The sequence below is a fragment of the Eptesicus fuscus genome, chromosome 8 (assembly GCF_027574615.1).
Source record: "Eptesicus fuscus isolate TK198812 chromosome 8, DD_ASM_mEF_20220401, whole genome shotgun sequence".
In the NCBI taxonomy this organism is placed as follows: Eukaryota; Metazoa; Chordata; class Mammalia; order Chiroptera; family Vespertilionidae; genus Eptesicus; species Eptesicus fuscus.
The window spans coordinates 36031958-36058809 of NC_072480.1; the positions used below are offsets into that span (position 1 = coordinate 36031958).

The 26852-nt window shown below is 36.0% G+C and overlaps 1 protein-coding gene across 1 annotated transcript in view; it reads right to left on the reverse strand.

Moving 5' to 3' along the window:
* The window catches only part of PCDH9 (protocadherin 9), a 381383-nt gene that overhangs the window by 12895 nt on the left and 341636 nt on the right, over positions 1–26852 (reverse strand). The window contains exon 2 of the mRNA XM_054719840.1: positions 5078–5134. Within this exon, the coding sequence (XP_054575815.1) occupies positions 5078–5134 (57 nt within the window). The remainder of the gene's footprint in view (positions 1–5077; positions 5135–26852) is intronic.

Genomic DNA, 26852 nt, shown 5'->3' on the forward strand with positions numbered 1-26852 from the left:
AATGTGAAATAACTGACACAGCAGTAGTAATGGTTTTGTACATTTAGTTCCTTTCTCTATGACACACTCTTCTCACTCTCCATTTGATATATTTTATATCAAATGTTTTTATCAAGTGCCACTATTGGAATGTTTGTGAAATCAGCTATAACTTCTTAAGAATTTCTGAATCCAGCAAAACCTGTGTTGTAAATTGTTGTAAAAGGTCAGAAATATTTCCTTCATCAAAATGATTTTCCCAATTTGGGTCTGGAGACTTAGCGCAGCGGTCCTGGGCTATCTTCATCCACCATCTGCACCCGTGAATTTCACACTTGCGTTAACTGCCACGTTTTCCAAGTCTGGTGGCTGACATTCACACTTATTTTAAAGCTCTTCCCCCAATCTCCCTAACTTTTAGAGCTAAGATTTCCATCTGACATTGATTTTCAGATTTCATTGCTACAAGGAGAAACTCTTATCTCAAAAATTCATACACTGAACACTAGACCATTTTGTAAAAACACTCTGCCTCAAGCATCAAAAACAGTGTCAAGGAACAGCTACTCATACTGAAATGCAGTCTTGTGTGAATTCCAATAACTGTGAGACATTTTACTCCAGACAGCAGAATATAAGTACTGAATGCTCTGTCTGCTTACTTTCTATGCTGTCTAATGAGTAAAGTGATTTGAATCTATTAGAAATAAATGGCAATAAAATGTACAGCTCACAGGTGCGTAGTGAAGGTAATATGCATCTATGGTATGAAAACAATGTGCACTTATTGATTTCTTTGCTTCTATTTTAACCATTATGGTGCTTTGTGTACCCAACGACAGAAGGACTGCCAGAAAGAGAAAAGTTAAACATGATAGCTTAAATTTAAAATCAAACTTCAGAAAAATTTCAAATTTGAACAACTTTCTTAGACACTTGTTTAGAAAAATTGAATGCACTTCTAAGGTAGTTACTCCAGAATCAGAAAACCTGAATCTGGTTGTAGGCTATCACTAGCTAGCTCTGTGACCTAGGGCAAGCTACCCCAACTTTCTCATCTTTAAGTTACGTGTCAGCTATATAAATATGTAATCTCTATGGTCCTTGATAAAGAGCCTGTGATTTTTTAAAAACTATCACAGAGTAGTTAACCTTGCAGTTTCTGAAGCCATGTTGTTGTGTCTATATTTCAGCTCCACTAATTATTATCTGGGTGAATTTGGGCAGTTTATGTAAATTTTGTTTGCCTCTGTTTCCCATCTGTAAAATGGAAAAAAAATAATAATACCTAATGAAGTTGTTGTCAGGATTAAATGAGCTATATTTTAACAATGATAACATACATGTTGCCTATATTTTAACGTATCTTAAAGCAGAGGAATCAAAAATAATAACTTATCAGAGCTTAATTGATATAAATTTTTTTCCTAGTTGTATACATGAATTAAAGCATGTTTTCTAAATTGAGTTTATCAGGGTGACATTGCTTAATAAAAATATATAATTTTCAGGTATGCAGTACATCATCTGTATATTGGATGGTGTGTTTACCGCCCTAAGTGAGGTACTCAGTAATATCTTAGATTAGATGAAGGTTGATAATACATATGAAGTGCTTAGAATAATGTCTGGAGCAAAATTTGCCCAATACCTGATGTTAACATTTCTCCATAAGCAATAATTGTTATATCTAAGTTAAGAGTGATATGCTAAGAATAATAAATTAAGAGTGATTAAAACCTTGCTAGTCATATCAGTCTTGGTTTTATTTTGTATCTAATGACATAATACAAATTTAATAAGTTCATTCATATTAATCAACATCAATTGACACAAAATGTGATCTTCTACTCAAACAACAGTATAGTTTTATAAAATTAAATATTGTTATGGTAAAACAACAAACATCCTCCTTTTTTACTTTATTAAGCTGTTTAAGGAAAAAAGACTAAATTGTAAGAAAATAAAAAAAATAGTAATATAAATTCATTAACCAGGCTTAGCACATTATTCAATAAAATAAAAATAATAAGAGCATACTGCAGGCACCAATTTATAGGTTATAATTACCTTTTGTTATTAATTTTTAAGAATGATTAATACTATATTAATAACTTTTAAGTAACAGGTTATTAAAACTTTGTTACTGGTCTGCAGATATTAAACATTTATATTAAACTCCTCTGTCTCTTAGAATGCTTTATATAACTCCAAAAATGGCATCACTTCTGTCCTTAACTTTTATTTTATAAGAAACATCAGAGATTATCGCTCTGCATTTAAAAAACATATACTTAAGAAACTAGTCATATTATGGTTAGGAGCAATTTTAACTGATCAAGGATAAAATGTAAATGATGGTCTAATACGCACATTAAAAGTCTGAAATAGCCTAGTCTGTGTGGCTCAGTAGTTGAGAGTCAACCAATGAACCAGGAGGTCACTGTTCAATTCCCAGTCAGGGCACATGCCTGGGTTACAGACTAAATCCACAGTGTGGGGTGGGAATAAGGCAACCAATCAATGATTTTCTCTCATCATTGATGTTTCTATTTCTCTCTCCCTCTCCCTTCTATGAAATCAGTAAAAAAAAAAAAAAAAAAAAAAAGAATTTTTTAGATGTTTGAAATAGACCCTGACACTAAGTACATGCTATAAAAGTATTGGTTGTTGTCACCATCTTGATTTAGAACACTAAAGAGAGAGGACTTTATAGATGACCTAGTCTAAAATCATTCAGACTAGAATGGGTCTGAATTATGATTAAATGATAATTTATGGGATAAGAGATTTCTAAAATAATTTTGTCTACTTTATTTAGAACACTAAAGAGAGAGGACTTTATAGATGACCTAGTCTAAAATCATTCAGACTAGAATGGGTCTGAATTATGATTAAATGATAATTTATGGGATAAGAGATTTCTAAAATAATTTTGTCTACTTTATTTAGAAGTATATCACTGTAGGTTTAATTGTATTGTTCTTAGATCATTTGAATGATAATATACTAGTAAATTAATACCATAGCTCTGAGTATCATTTTTTTTCTTGTCCACATTTCCTAGAACTTTAGTTAAATAAACCTTGTACAAACTGTGTTGTGTGCTTTGGGATTTATATAATATCTAGGGATAAAAACACATGGTTATTAGAAAACTATTTTAATTATCGACCTTTTAAATTCTCTACAAAAAATAAGGTAGTCTTCAGTAAACAGTTTTCCCAAAGCCACCCCACCTTGAGCAATCAGATGTCTGGGTAGTAGAGCCTCTTTACTAAAAAAACACAGGCACGAATATGTTATAAAAATATAATTCTTAGAAATTGAAAACTACTTGGATTTCAATGGCTTTCAGAACATTCAGGGTAGACTTTGTAAAGATTGATGTGACTCTTTATTTATGAATAAAACTTATTTATTATTGCACAGACTAAGGGTTATTGCATTATTATTGGATGAATTAAGGGTGACTAATGGAAGAAACTCCTGTCTTCTAGACACTTAAAACATACGTGGTGATGATGAAAAATCCTAAAGGGCTAAAAAATTATGCTTATTCTCTCAACTGTCATGTGAGTAAGACTTTGGAAAAAGAGAGATAAAGACAAAAATAAAACCAAAATAAGAAAATGAATATATGCTGTAGCTCAGAAGGATTTTTTTTGAATATCTAGATCCATATAAACATAAAGAAAAATATGTGGATGACAAATTAGCAGATAAAACTGTCCAAATTATCACTTTGCCTTTTTCTACATCAATTAATGGATTGAACATAAAGAAGTTTCCTATCAATAAAATTTGTGTTAATCAAAATAGTGTGTCAAACTTACATTACTATCAATGCTTCTGAAAATGATAGATCCCTATACTTGGCAAAAACAAGTACAAAAAAATGCTTTTCTACTACTAATAATAAAAATATTTTCTATAACTTTAAGAGAATGGGAAAAAAAACCTAACTTCAATGAGAAACTAGAATATACATTAATACACACATACATATCTATCTCGCTATCATCTATCTATCTATCATCTATCTATCTATCTATCTATCTATCTATCTATCTATCTATCATCTATATGTCTACCTACCTATCTATCCACCTGTCTACATGCTGTTATGGCTGTGGAAAATAAGTGAAACAAAAATGTATGCATTAATATTATAGTTAAGTCTTAAAACACATTTCCTACAAATACAGATCTTTTATTGCACAATAACTTAACCTTTCTGAACTTTACACTTAAAAATGATTACAATGGTAAATGTTATGTGTTTTATAGCACTTTTTTTTAATGAAAGGTAACAGATTTCTCCATCCAGCCATGTTAGAATAACTGGTACTGGAATAGCTCTCCCAACAGAAAGTAAGAAAGAACAAAAGGAAGAAGGGAAGAAGGAAGGAAGGAAGAAAGGAAGGAAGAAAGGAAGGAAGGAAGGAAGGAAGGAAGGAAGGAAGGAAGGAAGGAAGGAAGGAAGGAAGGAAGGGGAGAGAGAAAGAGAGAGGAAGGAAGAAAGGAAGTCTACATTTTACAGTGACTAGACTCTTGTAAAAATAAGAAAAGCAAAGACTCTTCTTTTAAATTCAAAATACAAAGAAATAAATGTTCAAGCTGAGAAAAAAGTAAAGGAAAATATTAATGAAAATTCCAATTCAGCTTGTTTATTTTAAACACCATTGTCTTTTCCATCTTCTTTGAGTGTAGGAGATGAAGTAAATCAATCTTTCAACTAAAGATGTATCTTTTAACTCAAGTAATAAAGATGAATTAGTTAAAAAATATAACAGAAAAAACTTTTCCTATTACTTTCTCTAAAACAGGTAAAAATCAACATTTTGCATCCAATGACAAGAACACTATACTATATTTAATAGTTGGGCCATTACCAAAGAATAAAAAGATTATTGTTCGCTTTTTATCCCCCTAAAATTGTTTACTTAAAGTTGTTAAAAATGTATTAGTATAAAAATATGAACTTAAAAAGGTCAGCAAAGAACATATTTATAATAGTTTACTTATAGTATTTAAAATCACTATGCAAATGCAAGTTCCTCAGTACTAGCATGGTCTCTATGGAGATGTGGCATACCTCGTAATGGTTTTCTTCATTCTCCTGCATGTGGAAACCCGCAGAGCTGGGACATTTCTGAGGAGTGACAGGAATATTGTCACTTTTGCTGTGTGAGTTACACTGAAAGAGATTACCAAATAATTGTGACAAACTACTCCACATTTAGAGTGTCTATTGAGAGACATGGTTGTTTGCTAAGAAACTAATTAAGAAATACAATTTGAATTAACACAGATTGACTCTACACTCATAGGTACATGCAATGATATTGAGCTTTTATAAAAGAGATAAAAAATAAACCAAGGATGAATAAAAATAAAATTTTATTTTTAAAGCAATATTGATTTATTATGCTTATGATTTTAATAGCTAAAACTTATATTTAACAGCTAAAGTCATTAATACCCCACACATTACTATGTGTGAGTGATTTATCCCCCCCTCTCTCTATAATATATATATATATATGTATGTATATATATATATATATATGAAACATGTTAACCTGTGACATGAATATTATTTCCACTTACAGATGAGGAAAATAAAGCATAAAAATATTTTAACAAAGTTGGGCTGCTACCCAGCTTTCTGTGATCACATTCCATACCTTATCTACCACGTGCATGGCCTTTATAAATGATGCATTTGAAATAGATAAAAATGAAAAACTAAAACGTTTAAGGTCTTAAAATATTACTTCACTTTTTTCTGAACCAAAGATATATTTAAACACAGGTTAACTAAAATAATTCATTTGGAAATAAATGTGAATTTTAAAACATAAGCTATTAAATTATGAGTTGGCCTTTCTCTGTTAAAATACTAAAATGGCTCTTTTCAATATTCCTCATGAGTTTTTATGTAAAAATAAGATATGTACTTTCTATTATCCTACTTCCTTCTTCCTTAAATCTCTTGTTAGATTCAAGACAAGTATTTATAAGCATTGCTGTCTGACCGTTTATTAAACATCACATTGGTATTTCTAAGATTTCTTTAATAAAACATATTGTAGTGCTTCCACAATGGATTCATCATTGATATATAACCACTCCTCTCCCATAAGACTACAACAAGCACACAGAATTTTATGGCATAAGTAGGAAAAACAATATTTTTTCAAACTAGTATGTCGCATTTTCTATCCACTAATGAAATTTAACTTTCCCAAAGAACAATTTGTTATAAAATAGCTAACAAAGATGTTTTATAATAAGTTGTAGACTTTAATACATTGAGTTTGGTATATTCTTATTTAAAGACTACCATTTTACATATTTAAATACATTTTTAAATGCATTACATTTTTAAGTGTTTTGTAATTATTTTGAAATAATTTTAAAGCCATAAAAGGGGCAAAGAAATTAAAACGATTTTCAGGATATTCTTCATTACATTTTGAATATATCAATTACCATGTATTTTTGTTTGTTTGTTTGTTTGTTTGTTTAAGAGAGGGAGCAATATGGAAGACTAGGAAGCCATGACTTTCAAACCCAAAACTATATTAGAAACTTTGGGCATGAAAAGTTATTTTATGCCTGTCCTCTCCACAAACAATATCCATCAATCCTGTTCAAAACTTACCTCCCCTAGGAACTCTTTATGGGTAACTAAACTGATGGCAATTGTCATTTTAACCTCTGCTTGCAACCTAAGCAACTTTTAGATGTAGTTTGTAAAATGCTGCTCTGCCAATATTAATTCTTAGAATGACACTAAGCTTGTCTAAACCACTTCACTGTTAATTATGAAGGCCTTTCTGATATTTCTCATCACTGGCTTCCTTAGCTTTCTAAAAAAAAAAGAAGTTTAGATCTTAAAACAGTTATTTTCATCTGTGATGTTCCTAGACATTTTAATCATTCAATTCCTGTCCCTAGCCTCTCCTCATATCTATTCATGCTGATTAATCTTTTAAAAACATCTCATGTATTATGCAGTTATTCTCCCTAGAAACATTTTCTCAATTTCTGTGGCCCAGCAGTGGCTCGCACCCTGGCTGTATTAGAATTACCTGGGGAGTTCCAAAAAAATGTTCATGACTAAACCCCAACTCACACTGGAGAAATTTATAGCTAAGGCAAAAATAGTTTTTAAATATCCAGGCAATTCTAATGTGCAGTCAGAGTTGAGATCCCTGGGTTAAGGTTAACATCTCTTCGACTGGCCCTCAGGATATTAATAGTAAATTTTGGCCTCACTTCTTCCTTTTCCTTATTTAACCCATTATGGACTAGGTGCTATTTTTTTCATGGACATATCATAATGCCTCTGAATCTGAAAACCCCCCACTATATTCCAATACTTTATACCTGCAAATACAAGATTTTATATATTATCTACAAGAACCCTCTGCAGAGAGGTAGAAAACATGATCCTTCTTTAATAGGTGGAAAAGACAAAGGTTCAGATGTATCTAATGCCCTTTGTGAAAAAATTTGCCAGGGAAATGCACCCTAAGTGACAAGACTTAGGCAATTACTCTTCTGCCATATCCCCCTTATGGGTCCATTAATTTGCTCATTTATTTACATATTACACTCTGTTTATTCATTTTTTATTAGTCATTTTTGCCGAGTACATTCAATGTTTCAAAATTTTATTGGTTCACCCAGATATGGCATTTACTATTTGTAATACCCTCACTCTAACAGTGAAACCATATATAGAAACAAACAACACTACACTATGTAAAACTGTAAAAAGGTATGCACCGGTAGCTAAGGGGCAGAGAAGAAGGAATGACTGGACTCCTGGGCGTGACACGAGCAGAGTCTTCAAAGATGGGCCGGGAAGGGAATCATGCTCTGCATGAATCCATGCCAGAAGGAACAGCATATGCAAAGACTAGTAGATATGAATTCTCATGATTTGGCCTGTGAGTTTGACATTGCTTTAACCGTAAAAATTGTGATGATAAATTTGAGAATGGGGACAGAAGTTATTGATGCATTAAATTTGACAGTAGACCCAATGACAAAAAATTACAGAATTAGATGTAATATAAGGAATGACTACCAACTAATGACTTCCAAATAAAGGTGCTTTATAAACAGTGGAGGTACCAAGGATGAGTTTTAGTATCATTCCCTCTCTCCTAACCTACTTAGGGAATTACAATATAAGCAAAATGAGTGCATTTGAAATACTTCTGTGGAACTCGGGCAAGTCCCTCCATCTCAACAATATTTCACCAACTAAAAATTATTTGTTTGCCAAGTTCGATATGAATAATTATATAATAAATTATAGTTAAGCTAGATTTACTTAATCAGATTTAATATTGCAGAAAACACATGTAAATCAAACTTGAGAGGTCCAGAACTCAATAACAGCAGTCATGTTAAATAGTAATCACTGTAGCCCTGCCCTGTGTGGCTCAGTTGGTTGGCACGTTGTTCTGTGCACCAAAATTTTGCCATCCAATTGATTCCCAATCAGGACACATACCTAGATTGGGGGCTCCTACAGGAGGCAACTGATGGATGTTTCATACATAGATGTTTTCATCTCTCTCTCCTTCCTTCTCTAAAATAATCAGTAAAGTATATTCTTGGTGGGGATTTTTTTTTAAAAAAAGGAATTCACTGTAAATACATTTGTTCTTTCTTTAAAATCATTTTGAAGTTTTCCATTACCTACAATTAACAGTCGTTATTTAAATGCATGGATATGTCTTTTCTCCCCCATAACATCCATTGCAGTTCCTGAGAGATTGTCCTTAACTACCTATAGAAATACCTGCTCAAACCTGCCTCATTACCAGGAATATTAGCTCTTTCATTTTTGACACAGAATTCTAAGAAAGCATTTCACAGCCATGATATCAAGAGAAAAATATCAACAGTAGCAAAAGCAACAAAAGTATTATGAAAATAATCACAAAAATAAATGACACCGCTGTTTTCTTTGCTAAAAAGGTGTTTGTTCTTTACATTTTCCACCCAGTTTATAGCAGCAATATGCCCTGTTATTCTACTCCTCCTTCTACCTTCTTACAAATCAATGTTGTTTGCTAAGAATTAATAGCACTGTTATAAATTGTGTGCAATCATTATAGAGGCAGTAGTCTTGCATTTTTTGTTCTACATTTTCTAGTAAATAACAATTCTAGTTGTTAACTACTCCATCTGAAAATTTTTTTTCTACCCATTTTAAGAAGCTAAGAAGTCCTTTTATCAAGAGTTGTAAAACTTTTGATACAAAAGCCCTGGAGATTGATAAGAAATTCACATTTACAGGAAGAAGCTACTTTAAAGAGCTGTCTGTACTTGCTGTCTGTAAGGTCTCTCCATACATCACTTTGGAGAGCCCACATGTATCAAATTCTCACCATCTCTATGCCCCTGATACTGCTCTATCCTGATCACCAATGATGTCCACATTAGCATCTCAAAGGTCAATTCTCAGTCCTCATCTTGCTTTATACCCTGATAACTTCTTCCTTCTGGATCACTTATGTCATTTCTTTTCCTGGGCAACATAAACTAATGGGTTTTTTCTTACCTCTCATGTTCTCTTTATGGAATAGTTTTACTGTTTGCGTTGTTATTGTTAAAATTGAGAAGCCTGAAGCAGATGAGGCCTGAGCATTTTCTCAGAAAGTATGTTCTCCAATGGTCCCTGACTTTAAAATACATTCTCAATTAGACACATGGACAATATCTCACTTATAAGCAGACAAGGGCAGAACTCTTAGAACATTCCTACACATGTTTATCTTGAAGCATATATTATTTTAATGCTTCTAGAAACTGATAAAGCTTATATTTTAAGGGATTCATTTAGAAGGTTCTTATCATTTCTAAAAATTTGTTCTAATAATTTAGTGTCCTAAAACTTAGTCTGTCTCAAATCGGGAAGCCTTGAGTCTGTATCTACAGCCATCTCTTTAATATCTTCTACTAGAGGCCCAGTACACAATATTCTGCACTGGGGGGGTGGGGGGAGGTCCTCAGCCTGGCCTGCACTCTCTCGCAGTCCAGGACCCCTCACTCCTTACTGCCCACCTGCTCGCTGCTCCTTAGTGCTGCTGTGGAAGCAGATGAGGTTCCCGCCACCACCAATGCACTCGCCAGCTGTGAGCCTGGTTTCTGTCTGAGCTGCGCTCCCCCTGTGGGAGCACACTGATCACCAGGGGGCAGCTCCTGCATTCAGGGGGCAGCTCCTGCATTGAGCGTCTGCCCCCTGGTGGTCAGTGCGCATCATAGCAACCGGTTGTTCTGGTCATTCTGCCATAATGGTCACTTAGGCTTTTATTATATAAATATCCTTCTCCATTGGTTTATTTTTCTGTCATCATTAAATATATTTGCAAAACAAAGTGAAAATTCCCATTAGATTTTGTTGAACATGTAGGCATTCAGCATGGGTAATATATATTTTGACTCAAAATGAAGATGCAATATATATTTTAAAACCAATTCCATATAAATAGCTAGTCAAATCACAGAAATATAGAGTACTAAAATGCATATAAATTTCAAGATAGAGATTATTAAAGTAGAATGAGAAAAAGGAGGGGAACTGCAAAAGGATTTTAAAGAAATATCAATTGTATCTATAGTATACAGAAAGTCTTTGTTTTTTAGTTGTTTTGCCTCGCTTCTCTAAAAACAAGAATACTTTTTCTTTAAAAATTGAAGACATAAATATTAGTATATGTTAATTTAGGGTACCAGGGACAAGTATTTTTCTTATTTCTCTTAACTGTCTTCAAATTTTTCAAATACCTGAAAACAAGTAAGTACATAGAAGAAGATTTAGCATGATTTTGTTAAAAATCTGCTTCATAGTCTGGCTGGTGTGGGTCAGTGGTTGAGCCTATACCCATGAACCAAGAGGTCACCAGTTTGATTCCTGGTCAGGACACAAACCCTGACTGCAGGCTCAATTCCCAAAACGGGCATGCAAAAGGCAGCCGATTGATATTTCTCTCTCATTGATGTTTCTATTTATCACTCTTCCTTCCTCTCTCTCTAATATCAATAAAAACATATTTTTAAAAATCTGCTTCAGCCGAAACCGGTTTGGCTCAGTGGATAGAGCGTCGGCCTGCGGACTGAAAGGTCCCAGGTTCGATTCCATTCCAGTCAAGGGCATGTACCTTGGTTGCAGGCACATCCCCAGTAGGGGGTGTGCAGGAGGCAGCTGATCGATGTTTCTCTCTCATCGATGTTTCTAACTCTCTATCCCTATCTCTTCCTCTCTGTAAAATATCAATAAAAATATATTTTTAAAAATCTGCTTCATCCACAACAAGGAGATTATTGATAATAGTTATGAAAGGGCTTTGTAAACCATAATTGTGCATCTTCGGAAATAAATGTTTTAGATAGGTGTGAAGTTCTTTCTGACTTGGTTCTAGGTAAATCTTCCTCTTCCTGTTGATTATGGTTTTCTAAAGCCAGGTGAGGGACATGATTGCTTTTCTTTTATAGTACTACAGCTAAAAGGTTATCCTCTACTTCCTGTACATATAGTTCTATTTTCTTTCACCTCATGAGGAAAAGGGATCATCCTGTTGATAATTTATCTCCAGCATAAAATATAGTGCCTGGAGCATTACTGAGTATTTTCTAAATATTCCAAGTGAAATGGAAGAATACATGAATAAATGCAAGACTTTTACAATGATATATTCACCTAGATTGTTTTGGTTTCTAATTGTCTGTGTGAAAAATTCTTTGTACCTGTTTTCTTTTTTGTTTCATTTCATCTCCAACAGATAAAATCATGGCAAAATTAGCATTCCCAAGACCTTCATTTTCATCACAAGTGCTATCACAAAAATAAAATCCAGTAGTACCATAGATTCAGTGTTTGTAGCAGCAACATCAAAGAAAGCAGTGGGTTTAGCCATCATGCTTTGTTTCTCCGACTGGACCCTTAGAAACTCATCTCAGGAAGAAACTTCCTTACAGTGATATGTTACCTCAGTGGATCCATTTGCATCTACCTATTGCATATATGAAAAAAATTCCTCCTGTTCAACCTCTGGGACCTGCAACCTTTCCTTACTTGTAGACTTTGCCAAGTCCACCCTCATGATTTTTCCAGGGCAGCAGACACCTTTGTATATAAGTTTACCCAGATATGCTTCCAAATTCCCTGAACTGACTGCTATCCCTTCTCACATGGTGCAAATTCTCCTCCATCCTTCTCACAATCTCCATTCCAGATATCCTTTCAGTCCAGAGACCTTTTCTTCCCCCTTTTTCATGTCCCTAATATACCTCCTTTCCTCCCTTCCACCATAGCACTTTCTCCTCATAGCAATAAGCCTTCCCCTTTTAATCCCAGGTTTGCAGAGAGACTAGCCAGATAAAGGTAGTCACTACTGCTCAATGCAAGTGAGAAGCTGGCTGTGCCATGTGGGATTGATGAAAAGATAAAAGCTATATACTGTTTTGGCACTGGCCATTTAATAGACCAATTGGCGTTCCTCAATTATAGTTCTGCATGATCAAGTGATATTAACAGCTACTAAGTTGTATTTCCTACTGTGCCCTTTGTTGTTGCAAGTAGGTCACTTTTAAAGCACTAGTATAACATTTACCTCAATTCACTGTCTCATGACATACCTTTCAGATGTGTTCTAAAACAGTTAAGATATTAGGACTACTTTATAATCAGGAAAAAATATTAACACATCTAAGTAAAAAAAGAATTGAAAAAATATCTAAAAATGTGAAATTAATGTCTGAAGAAATTCAGTAAGCCGTTCATGCTGAAGTACCAGATGAAACATTTATTTCTTTATCTCTGGTTAGGAATTCCTCTTGCATACGTTACTCTAGAATTTAATGGTCTCCATTATAGGCTGGCTGACATTTTTCAAACAATTGTAACAATTTAATGAAATGTATAGATGCCAAGTACCATAACCAAGAAATTGCTTTCTCTCTGTGTATTATTGCTTAAGTGGTATTTGAAAGCAATTTATTGCCATAAATATCTTTGGTTACTACAAAGTTTTAGCAATTCTGTATGGTGTCCATTTCCTGAGAATGCTTGCTCAGTTGCTTTTCCTCCTATGCAATGACTTTCAAGGCTTTTCTTAAGGGACTATTCACAAGTCAAAAATAGAAATAGAGATATACTAGTATTCCAAAAATAATTATTCCATTTTTGAAAATGCTTATATTAGGCTGAATTTTGCCTCCTTCTCTCAATAAAATATTTAATTAGAGTGGGGAGAAAGGAAAAAGTAAGTTTGAATTCGTGTAGGATTTGGAATAATTCAATTAAGGATTTAATAGTAGCACCATATATCAAGGTAGAGGCTCTGGGGTGGCGGGTGCATAAAGATGAACAGAATCTTACTAAATGCATAACTACATGTGTAAGGCCACATATTTCCTCACACCCAGACATAAATTCCTTCATAAGAAATTACTACTAAGTTCTCTAACTTAATATAGGTAAACTGGATAAAATTTTAGGTCATTACTCACCAAGGAAGAGCAATGCAAAACTGTCTTTATGAGGACCACAAATCCTAGCTGCTCTGTGCACATTACATTTTCCTTAAACGGTTCATGGATGGTATACTAGTTTTATGCACCTCTTTTGACCCAGTTACTATAGGCATGCATAGAAATAAAATCCCTCAGAAAGTATACTTCAAACACTAATGTTCTATACTTTACAATTTCTCCATTGTTCCCTTCCTTGTATTATTACCTTACTGTAAAGCCATTTCACAGAGCAATAATACATTGAAAGGTTTTAAATTACAAAAGGATTATATGCTATATTGCTTGGGCAAAGCTCTATTAATGCCAGTAGGCATTGTTCATTGCAACTTAATTCTGCATTTTAAATAAATGCATGCAGGCAATACAGGCCTTTGTAAGTCCTTAGACATTTAAAAAGAGATACTAACTTCTGTCCAAACATATTTCAAGAAATACGATATCAGAAATTTTCAGTGCGATGGTTAATCAGAATTATGCATTCTATGTTTTTATGTAAGACAATTATTTTGTAGTTCATTACATTATTTGTTGTTATAAAATCCCTGAGACTTTTAAAATATTTCACTTAATTCTATTCATATTTTAAAGAGAAACAAAAACTAAATATTTCTCAATACACAAAAATAGATTGTCTAAAAATATTTTAAATTCCAAACATAATGAAAGAGGTTCTGTTTTAGATGTGTTCACTTGGATTTAAAGATGAGTCTTTTATGTTTCCAGATTGAACTGAAAGACTTCAGGAAAGGAAAATGATTAGTTTCATTTTCATTCTAGGTAATTCATGCTTAAGAATAGATAAGTCAGTGTACTTTTTGAGTTGGTTAGAAATTTTTGGGAGTTATGAAAGAGTGCCAAATACATAGTGCTAAAACTAACTTATTAGAGAATAACATATTAGTTTATCATATGCCCAATTTACTGGTATCAAAGTAAAAAGAAAAGTTATATGAGCCTAAGATATGAGGGAGTGCAGGTGTGTAGTGATGGACTTTCCATACAGTAAATGTTTTTTGTTTGTTTGTTTTTGTTTATTTGTTTTTAAATATATTTTATTGATTTTTTACAGAGAGGAAGGGAGGGGATAGAGAGCAAGAAACATCGATGAGAGAGAAACATCGATCAGCTGCCTCCTGCACACACCCCACTGGGGATGTGCCCACAACCAGGGTACATGCCCTTGACTGGAATCGAACCTGGGACCTTTCAGTTCGCAGGCTGACGCTCTAACCACTGAGCCAAACCAGTTTCGGCTTTTGTTTGTTTTTTTTAGAAGAATACAGAATGATAGTTCTTTGTGAGGTAACAACAATTTTTATTATACCACTAGAGGCCTGGTGCATGAATTCGTTAATGGGTGGGGTCCCTAGGCCTGGCCTGTGATCAGGGCCATCAAGGCAAGGCTAATTGGGGCTGGGCCAATCAGGGCCTGCTGGCCATGGGGAGGCACTGCGGGAGGTTGGCCAGCCAGAGGTAGGGATGGGGCATGGGAGGTTGGCTACTGGCCCTGAAAGGGGCCATGTCCGCCGACACCCATCCCCGGTTCCCCATCCCAGCCCAGGGCCTGAAGTCCCCAGCTGGGTTGGGAAAGGAGGCAACAGTCACCGGACTGGGTGCGAAAGGAATGGATGCTGAAGCCGCACCAACACACAGTTCCGTGACTCCCCCCCTCCTCCTTCGCTCGCCACCATGCTGCCAAGCATCTGACCCCTGGTGGTCAGTGTTTGTCATAGCGACTGGTCTACTGGTCATTCTGGTCATTCTGGTTGTTCAGTCGTAATGGTTGCTTAGGCTTTTATATATATAGATGATATCAAAATAGATTTATTTACTCCAACTAAATAAGGATTAATATTTAAGTTCATGGTAGTTTTATAAAGTGGAGGAGGGCAATATTTAAAATTGATAGAATAATATATAGGAAACATTTTATAAAACATTACTCTTCATATTAACAATACTGATAATAGCCCAGTGGGCATGGCTCAGTGGTTAAGAGTGGACATATGAATCAGGAGGTCAAGGTTCAATTCCTGGTCAGAGCACATGTCTGGGTTGTGGGCTCCATCCCCAGTGGGGGACATGCAGGAGGCAGCCGATCAATGATTCTCTCTCATCATTGGTGTTTCTATCTCTCTCCCTCTCCCTTCCTGTCTATGTATTTTTTAAATATGTATTTTTTAAAACCAAAAGACTGATAATAGGAATCCACTTGCAAATAAAGATAATAAATGATTTAAAGAAAATAAATTTAGGAAAAGAGAAATAGACACATTATAATTATTGCTTCTTAACTTAAAATTCAATAATATCAAAACATGGCTCTTTGTGATCTTATATTAGTACTAGAGTCCCGGTGAACAAAATTCATGCATGGAGGGGGTGCATGTCCCTGAGCCAAGCCTGCACCCTCTCCAATCTGGGACCCCTCGAGGGATGTCCGACTGCCCGTTTAGGCCCAATACCAGATCGGGCCTAAACGGGCAGTTGGACATCCCTCTCACAATCCAGGAATGCTGGCTCCCAACTGATCACCTGCCTGCTTTCCTGATTGCCCCTAACCGCTTCTGCCTGCCAGCCTGATCACCCCCTAACCACTCCGCTGCCAGCCTGATTGATGCCTAACTGCTCCCCAGCCAGTCTGTTTGCCCCCAACTTCCCTCCTCTGCTGGCCTGGTCACCCCTAACTGCCCTCCCCTGCAGGGTTGATCGCCTCCAACTGCCCTCCCTTGCAGGCCTGGTGCCACCCAACTGCCCTCCCCTGCTGGCCATCTTGTGGTGGCCATCTTGTGTCCACATGGGGGCAGGATCTTTGACCACATGGGGACAGCTATAGTGTGTGTTGCAGTGATGGTCAATCTGCATATTACTCTTTTATTAGGTAGAGGCCTCGTCCATGGGTGGGGGCTGACTGGTTTGCCCTGAAGGGTGGGGGTTCCCTTGGGGTGTGGGGCAGCCTGAGCGAGGGGCCTGTGGTGGTTTGCAGGCTGGCCATGCCCCCTGGAGACCCAAGAGGAGGCCCTGGTATCTGGAATTTATTTATCTTCTATAATTGAAACTTTGTATCCTGAAGCAAAGCCAAGCCTGCTGCTTGCTCCTCGGGCAGCAGCAATTTCTGTTGGAGTTAATTCACCTTCTATAATTGAAACTTTGTAGGCTTGAGTGGAGGCTTAGGCCGGCAACAGGATGGCTTCTTTTGTTACCGTGGAAACCCAAGCCTCCCTCCTGTTCTCGGTGGCTGTAGCCATCTTGGTTGGGTTTATTTGCATATCTGCTCCTGATTGGCTGGTGGGCGTGGCTTGGCTGGTGGGCGAGGCTTAGGCATAGCAAAGTCATGGTCAATTTGCATATTACTCTATTATTAGGTAGGACTAGAGGCCCAGGGCATGACATGCGTGCACAGAGGGGGTCTGGGGAGTCCCTCAGCCCGGACTGCACTCTCTCCAATCTGGGACATCCCTCTCACAATGTGGGACGACTGGCTCTTAACTGCTTACCTGCCTGCCTGCCTGATCACCCCTAACACCTCTGCCTGCATGCCTGATGCCCCTAACTTCTCACCCTGCCAGCCTGATCACCCCTAACTGCTCTCTCCTGCTGGCCTAATTGCCCCAACCACCTCTGCCTCAGCCCTTGACACCGGGGCTTTGTCTGGAAGGATGTCCGGAAGACATCCAGTCTAATTAGCATATTACCCTTTTATTAGTATAGGTTCTATCACAATTTTAAGCTTTTACAAAATATTGTTAATTCAACCTTATAAAATAAGGATATGACAAGAATGAGTAGAAGTTTTTCAATAAAGAAAAATTTCTGCTAGACTATTCTTATGGTATCTCTTTCTTACTATTTTGATTACCCAGATCCCTAAGATAAACAGAAAATAAAACCATCAACACTAATTTGTGTTTATTTTTGTACATCATTACAGGAAGATTTTTAAATTCATCCTATAATCTGAAATATTCTGTAATAATTCAGTTACAGAGCACTTTAAAGAGCAAAATTTAACTTCTCCCCACCTTCTAAGGGGTAGGAGCTTAGATAGGAGCTTAGGTGTGTGTGTGTGTGTGTGTGTGTGTGTGTGTGTGTGAGTGTGAGAGCGAGTGTGAGTGAGAGAGAGAGTTTAGAAGCAGAAGGAAACAACCACATAAGGTAGCTGGCTTCTTTCAAGATTCAACATAGAAATAAATAAGAAATCAGCATAAATGTGATTCATACTCCTGACACTGAGCTCAGTAGCTCTGAATCCCTCTTTGCTTGTGCTTCAGCCTTTGTTCTTCTTATTTTATTTTATTTTTATTGAATTTATTGGGGTGATGTTGATTAATAAAAGTATATAGGTTTCAGTTGTACAGTTCTATAACATAATAGCCACATATTTTATTATATGTTCATTATCCCAAGTCCAGTCACCTTCCATCACCATTTATCCTGCCTTTACCCTTTTCTACCTCCCACCCCTTTCCCTCTGGTAATCACCATACTGTTGTCTTTATATGAGAGTTTTTTTATCTGCTTAATCCCTTCCCTTTTTCATCCAGACCTGCTCTGATAAATGTCACTCTGTTCTTTGCATGTGTGAGTGTTTCTATTTTGTTTGTTCATTTATTTTGTTCATTTAAATCCGACATATATATGAAATCCTATGGTACTTGTCTTTCCCTGGCTGAGTTTTTTCACTTAGCATAATACTCTCTAGATCTATCCATTCTGTTTCAAAGATTAAGATTTTTTTATGGCTGAATAATATTCCATTGTGTAAATGTATAACTTTTTTATACACTAATCTACTGATATAAACTTGGGCTGCTTCCATTGTCTATTGTAAATAATATTGCAATGAACATAGGTGTGCATGTATTGTTTCCCTCTTTTTAAATTACATTAGGTCTCTTTTTCATCTCCCTCTGTGGTGCTGAAAAATATTTTAAAAGTTTGGAATCTAGGCTTGAAAATTTTCCTTGCAAGTAAGAATTTGTAGCAATCTCCTTCCCTTTGGTGACTTTAACCTTTGATAGACTCTGATAGACTCGATGAAATTAGAATTGAAAGGTACATTACAGATTCTTTCTTTAAGTTCTATTATCAATGAGGAGATTATCTCACAGAGACGAACCACTCCAAGCTCCAATATTTAGAACAATGAATTTTATTTTATCTTGATGATATAGATAGAAATTTTCTTATTTCCTTTTAATATAATTTAAACAAAGAGAAATTCAGCCATGTTCTTAATCCCATATATTAAATTACAGGCTTGCAGTGTTTAAAAGGACCTTTGAACCTAGCTCACAAATTGCCCAAATCATTGCCATGCAAGAGGCTAATAACAAAGACCCAAGAACAAACTGGATTTAGAGCCTCCAGTGCATTTGATCCAGATGGCTATTCAATTTAATTGTGGGGCAGGAGGAGTTCTCCCTGGAAGGGACTTACAACCACACCTTAAGAATCCATCTGTTTAATTCAATAGCTAAATTAATTAATAAAAAGAAGCACCTTTCTTAGTTCAACTGGAAATATCCCATGCTCAGAATCTGGAAGGTTGAAAAGGCCAATCAGATATTCTGAAACATTTACTGAAAAGGAAGGTCTGATGAGTTTCAAGCCAAACACTATGCTAAATATGTGTTTCAATATGGCCCAAAGTGTAGGTCTCAGTTTAACAACTCTACATGTAATGTATCCATATAGCTTAGTCCCTTTGGTTTCCTGGTTGATTGTAAGGCTTAACTGAACTTTTCCAACTTGTACTTTATGCCTTTGGCTAATTGGCATGGTACATATCTTCTCAAAATACAAAACATCCTTTCTCATTTTACTCCCTAGTGATCTCTCTAAAGTATGGAGAAGTATAGGAATTTGTCCACATTCTTATTAAAATAAATAGCTAACCGCAATAAGGGAAGTTTGCCTAATAAGGAACATCCATACACACACATACACCTAGGCACACTTGGCAAATATTTACAAACTTTTAAACAAGCTGTGGAAAGTACACATGAAAGATAACTAAAACCTTACTTTCTGCTGCTCATTAAACTGAAACTACTTGTAAATAAAGATTTTTTTGAAAAATAAAGTCACAAGCAGCTTTCCCTTACTTCAATTGTCTACTTTAAATATTGAACATTGACTAATAAAACATACACTTCCTTGTTGAAATCTTTATCCACTCATTTGATGGTTTTTATGTTAATGTAAAGTTAGACAAGGCAAATTTTGTTCAACTTATTCTTCATAAATAAACAAGAATACACTTTACAATGAACTGCCATGAAACCAGCTATTTGGATATGTGTTGCATGAAAAATCTGGGCACAACTGTATTACATATATTTCAATAGTACATAATATTAAGAGCCAAAATTGTCCTTTTATCCTTCCCCATTTTCAACAGTCTGAGTCAAATGCTTTACAATATCCTATAAACATGTTTAAATGTTTATGTCCTTTTGAAACATAGTCTCTTGATTATCATAATCAGAAACATTGATCACTACAGTCTTGATAAAAATTCAGACCTTATCTCAAGAGGGGCCCTGGCCAAATAAATGTGTTGTCATGCTACTTGTTTTTATGACGGTCATTCATTGCGATTCAATGTGAAACAATTTTACGAAAAAGAAGTGACACGTATTTGGTGTGAGAATCCAGTACAAACAGAAAGTATGTAAGATGGAATCCACCAGAATATTTTTTTTTAATTCTGTTAAAAGGTGAAAACAAATAAATAAATATTTCCTTACTAAAATGCCTCCACAGTAATAATTCCCTTTCTTTATATGAACAGCTCTCCAAATTTAGTGTCAGGTTTTCACTTTGATGTTATGCAAATCACAAACTATTCAAGACATCGCCCTCTGCTATACTCAAATCTCCTAAAGAGACATCTAGCATACAGGACACAGTCACCTCTCTCATTCCCTTACCTCCACACCTGCCACAGTAGGCATGTGGTGCGCCTCAGCCACCCAGGCAAGCGAAATCCAAGACGACCAATGTTTTATGTTAAACAGCTGTATATGGCTATGTTCAAGCAAAGATGAGTTAGTTCTTCCTTCCCAATGCTTTTGTGTAAATTTAAATGAGGGAGAAAAGAAAGAGTCGGTTGAAATCAAAGTGTTGGAATATACAAGGACCCAGCAGTAACCATGTATGAGTGTGACAAAACGGTATAGAGACAGTAAACAGATGTTTCCAGTAATGCATAGGTACCAAGTGAAAAGAAAGACCGACAGGGACAGAGAATGAGGGACATAAAGACAGAGAGACGCTGCCTCATTTATCATTCTCTGTTCCACTTTAGGTAAGAACTCAGGTGATCTTCATTTTCTCTCCTTGGATTCCAGAAGATCTCTACATTAATCTAGCTGTTGTAAGAGATTTTCTGTTTCCTATAGCCAAACGCATCTTTAACATCAACTTTTACAATTGTATACATCACATTTTATTAAGACTATCTTCTTAAACTATCTTTACCATTTTTTTTACTCTTTTTTTTTTTTTGCAGGAAAAGGTAAGAAAAAAAGAATGTCTTAACTTACCATTTTAACAATTTTTATAATCGCTACACTAATATTTTTCAACAATTTCCCCTTTTGAAAAAAAATTTGAGCAGAGAAGTAGATAATGTGCCCAGGTGTCAAATAGATGCCCTGCAATTTTTATATTATCATAAGATCACTGAATACTTCCAACATGCCAAATGCATTTAAATCTAAATAATTATATAACTTTGTCCATTCTCTTTTAAAAGATTTATGAAGATTGTTTTTGATCAGAGTAAAATAAATGTTTCTGTAATTAATCTAACTCCCACTGATATTTTCAATCCTCTGTTTCCCACATATTTCTCTCATGCACTTTGGAAAGAGTATTTTCAACTTCCTTACCTCTCAGTTATGCCTTAGCTTTCTTAACATGACAAAAATTACTCTTGGAAAGCCATTATGCTTCTTTCTCCCCCTTTTCTTCCATAATGCTAATCTATCCACCCCTCAATAATTATCCGTGTTTCAGTATCCTTGCATCTTCCTTTCCCATTGGAAACATACTGTATATTGATGTTTCTCAAGTCTATATTCTTGGTTAACTTATTTTCTTACTGTTTTTTTATTTCTCTGGGAAACCTCTGATAATTTTATACCTTTAATCATATGCTATATAACTGTAAGTGATGACACCCAAATGTATGGCTTTAGAACCACCTGTTCTATGCTTCATTCTGAATTTTTAAATGTTTGCTATATATCCCTTTTAAGATTCCTTCATGCATCGTAAAACCAACTTATTCAATGCTCAAGTCATCAGCTTACACTCTCCTTACTTTTTTCCTTGTACATCCATTGCAAATACAACATTTTTAAAAGATTGTTTAAATTGAATTTTTAGATAGAATGGAAGGGAGAGGGAGATATATAGAGAAGCATGAATTTGAGAGTGAAACATCACATTTTTTAAACCTTCATTTCTCTGTATAATAATGTGTGTCTGTTTGTGTGTCTGTTTTCCGCTTTGAGGTCCCAGTGCTATGCACAGTTTCTAGCGATAGAAAAGTCTTAAAACTGGTTTTGAATAACTGCATTCAGTGTTTTCCATTTCAAATTCTGCTTTGGAACCACACAATTCATTGGCATTCAGAGAACTCCATAGATTTGCCGCAGCTAATTGGAAGTATTGAATATTTGGGATCGTTTTGTTCAGACAGGTTGCATGCAGGCATAGTCTTCAGAGTGCTCCAGAGGAAAAAGCACTGTGTTCTCTGTAAAACCACAAGCAAGTAGTTATGTCCCTGTGGGAATAATAACCCCTCTGCTGCTTGTCGACGAAGGTGGCTAAGAGACTTTCATGAGATAATTAGATGTGGAAGAATTTGAAATGTATAAGGGGTTCTATAAGTTCAGGTTCTGTTAATTAATATTAAATTTTTAAATTATATAGAACATATTCTTATTATTTTTAAGTTTTAAAACTAGCATGATTTTCATTTCCCAAAATAACAGAATGAGGCAGCGATTTTCAACCCTTTTTCATCCCATGGCACACATAAACTCCTAAACTTATGTGGCACACTAAAAAAATCTATTATATTTTTTGCCATTCTGACACAAAGAAATACGTATGATTTGAATTCATTCACACTGGCCAGCTATTGTTGTATTGGCTATTGTCTTTCTTTTTTTTTTAATTTCACAATCTAAGGGGGGAAAAGATCAGTGTTCCTAACTAAATATTGCAAGTTTTAAAATTTTTTTGGGTCCTGGCATTGAAAATCGCTGCATTAAGGCAATGTATTAACATTCTTTCACTTATTAAACACTAGAGGCCCAGTGCATGATTAAATCATGCATGTGTAGGGTCCCCTACACGATTTCACTTTCGATCACAGAGCAGCTGGGTGCCTGTCCTCTGGTGCACCAGGCCTTTCAGAAGCCTCCGGCGTGGCGGAGACTTCTGAAAGGCCTGGTGCTGGAGCTGACAGGCACCCAGCTCCCATGCTTTCGCTTTCGATCGCGGGGGAGCTGGGTGCCTGTCCACTGGTGCACCAGGCACCCAGCTCCCCCGCTTTTGATGGTCCGTGGCAGGACATGAGCTCGCTGCCCCAGAGGCCCCTTCTGTGCCGCAGCACAGCCATGGCACAGATGCTGAGCTTGCGCCGCCGCTGGCGAAGCGATCTCAGTGTCCCGCTGGCCCAATTGGCCACCCCGGCCACCCCGAGTCCTCCCCCCCCCCCGCCTCCTGGCCAATTGTGGGCATAGCGAAGGTACGGTCAATTTGCATATTTGTCTATTATTAGGTAGGATATTCATATATATGATAATATGTTAGCCCCCCAAGAATAACCTAAATAGCATGCTGCCTGTCACCCTACCACACTGTTCCAGGAAAAAGCTTTGGCATGCTATTGTTCTGAAGGACATAGTCTTGATATCTTAACACTGTTTGCATTTACTTATACATCCTTGCCTTATAAGGGTCTTTACTTCATAAACTCACACATTTTAATATGCGCACTTTTACCTTTTACTCAAGAATGATAGGAATAGATCATTTTTCCCTGTGTTTTTAAACAAGATATGCAAAGGAGCATGGCTGGTGTTGCTCAGTGGTTCAGAGAAGACCTATTTACCAAGAAGTTGCTAGTTCAATTCCCAGTCAGGACACATGTGCAGGTTGTGGGCTTGGTCCCCAGTGGGGGGCATGCAGGAAGCAGCCTACTGATGTTTCTCTCTCATAGATGTTTTTCTTCCATAGATCTCTTTCTCTCTCTCTCTCTCTCTCTGAAATCAATAAAAACTTATTTAAATATATATATATATTTATATATATATATATTTATATATATATATATATGAAAAAGAGAATAAAGGAGATATCCTGAAATGGATTTGGTTTTCAAGTAAATAAAGGGAAAATTAACTGACTTCTCATTGTTACTAATCCTTGAAATTCTTCTCACACCTTTCTGAAAATTCCTGAGCTGTAGTATTAATCTCTTTGAAAAGGAGACACTAAATTTACTGTGTATTTTGCATGTTCCTAAACAAGTCTTGAATGATGAATTTCACTGTCTATGTGAGGTGGTTTACCTCAGCACATAATTTCTTATATTAATAACCTTCCCCCACAGGAGTTGAATGACCATCTATAAATACAATCCCTTCATTCAATCAAAAAATTAAAGCCTGTAACCACCTCATAATTCATCATCTTTTCTTACAGGCAATTATCAAAGCAAAAACAAAACACAAATCCCCAATCCTCAACCCATTGTAATGTAAAATTATGCAGCCTTCCTGGATATATTGAAAATTATGTAGTATCTTGTGTTCCAAATCAGTTCTATTGAGTGACTTCCTATTTCCAGTGAGCCATAATTTTCAGAGCAAAAATAACTCCTTTTCAAAATGAAAGGCATCCTAAAACAATAACCTTCTGAATGTTTGTATATTTTCAATCAGTCTTTAAAAAACATCTCTTCATATGAATGCCTCAACAGTTATGATGAAGCTAGATTATAGGGTCTTTTTGGAATCTGCAAGACTTCCGTTTTTATAAACCTACCTAAAGGCGCATCCAAGTGTTCAGTAATGGGGCTTCTTCCTCTTTGAGAAAGACTGATGCAAATGGTTACTGAACTGCACCATGCATACAAACCCTAACATATACACTCAAACAACTGATGTCAAATTCTTAGTTCAGCTTGGAAAGTTCTCTACCAGAAAAAGCATAATCTTGAGAGAAGATAATAGAGTTACTGGAATGTTAGAGAATTCTCTGGGAAACTATTAGTTAAAAGGTTTCAGATATTTGGTTTATTTTCAAAATATATAAATGAGGAATATTGGGTAAGTGTCTTAACTACCTTCAATTATAGTAACTATGAAAGCAGAGATTATATTCAGATAAGAAAAAAGGATGTTTTTTAAAGACAAAATCATAATTAGTCTCTGAATAGCGCTCTATAAGTCGGGTAGCTCAGTCATCTTAAATAACTTCTGTTGGGTTATCCAGTTGACAAAACTAGGGTGACGGTTTATATTTCTTGCATCTTGTTCTCTTACATTAATTAAGGAACCTTGATTTTACCAACACTATATAAATGTAAAGCCAATTTCAGTGTAAGACCTAACAGGGTTAAGATTTGCCACATGAATACACACATACATACTATAGGAATGTATGTTTTGCATAAAGCAGAAGCAAAACACATACTCAGTCCAACTGGCATAATTGACAAGACTACATAAAGCATAGTAACTATCTTTTAGAATTTCAGACTACATGTACAAAGAGTAATTTAGCACAAGTTAGGTTGTTATGTGAATGCTTCCTATTTTGAGTGTCATAGAGGTAAGTTGAGTAATTAGCAAAACCTCTGGGGAAATAAGCAATACTATCCTAATAGCAATAGTAATAACAGTGATTTAAACAGTCCTGGAATTTATTCATGTCATTTGTAGCAGTTTTCATTAAACCAATTAATATATAGAACAATTGAAGCCTAGATTTTGCCAGATAAACATCACCATTGAAAGAAGAAAAATGTAAACTTTGAAATATTATACACTTCGTCAACTAAGCTTTGAAATGACTTGCTACTTGGCTTAACTTTGTCTCATGCATATGTAATAGCATACTTCTTTTTCTTTCACATAGAGAAACAATGCTATCTCTTCAATTTTTTACACTCAATCTTGTGATTGACTATGCACAGATGAAATAACTGTGCAGAAATAAAATGTGATGCAAACATAATATATCAAAGTTGTTATTTAATATTTTACACAAATGATTTAGAATATATAAAATACATATCTCATAAAAATCAAGTATCACATTTGGAATTTTATAAAATAACTAGAAGCCCAGTGCATGAAAATTCATGCACTGGAGGAGAGGGTCCCTCAGCCCAGACTGCCCCCTCTCACAGCCAGGAAGCCCTCAGGAGCAGAAGGCGACCTGGTGATCAAGGGAAGGTGATGCCCCATCACACCTCTGCTACTGCCACTTCCAGCAACACAAGCCTTGGCCCAGCCCTGATTACCTATTCCTCGGGCTGGCCCTGGGCAGCTGAGAAGCCATGATCCGAGGCTTGCCTGTGCCTCGGGCTGGCCCCAGGCATCTGGGCAGCTGCCATCCAAGGCTTGCCTGTACCTCAAGCCGGCCCTGGGCAGCTGGGGGAATGAGGAGACTGGGGGACTCCAGAGGCTGCGTCATGCCTGCTGCCCTGGCAGAACTGAGGGGACTGGGTGCCGCCATCTTGTGGCTGTGGGTGCCGCCATCTTTGAGGGTGTAGCAGTCAATTAGCATATTCCCTCCTTATTGGCTGTGGGCACCACCATTTTTGTGAGGGCATGATGGTCAATTAGCATGTTCTCTCTTTATTAGATTGGACTGGCTATTTCTTCTTCAACTTCAGGAGAACTACATCTCTGCCTTTTTTATAAAAGAGTGCCCCCTCAAACCTCAAAAAGAAAGATTTGAATTGTTTCTGAATGTGCAGGAAAGCAGACTCAGTGAGTGCTAATAGGCATTTCCTATCTTTAATTTTCATCATTCTACAGGAGATGTGAGGGAAGAAAGGTAATAGGAAAAATTAATTCTAGCAACTCACCCAGAAGTAATTTCCTTATATTCATATTATTCCTGAACTTTTGGCTTGGATAACTTTGCTGGTAGACAAACATTGCCACTGCCTCATGCTTGAAAAGTTCTGAATGTAATTGTCTGTCAATGATATGATGATTTATAATGCAATCTGTTCCTATTGCTAGTGCTGCAGATAACTCTAATTTGCC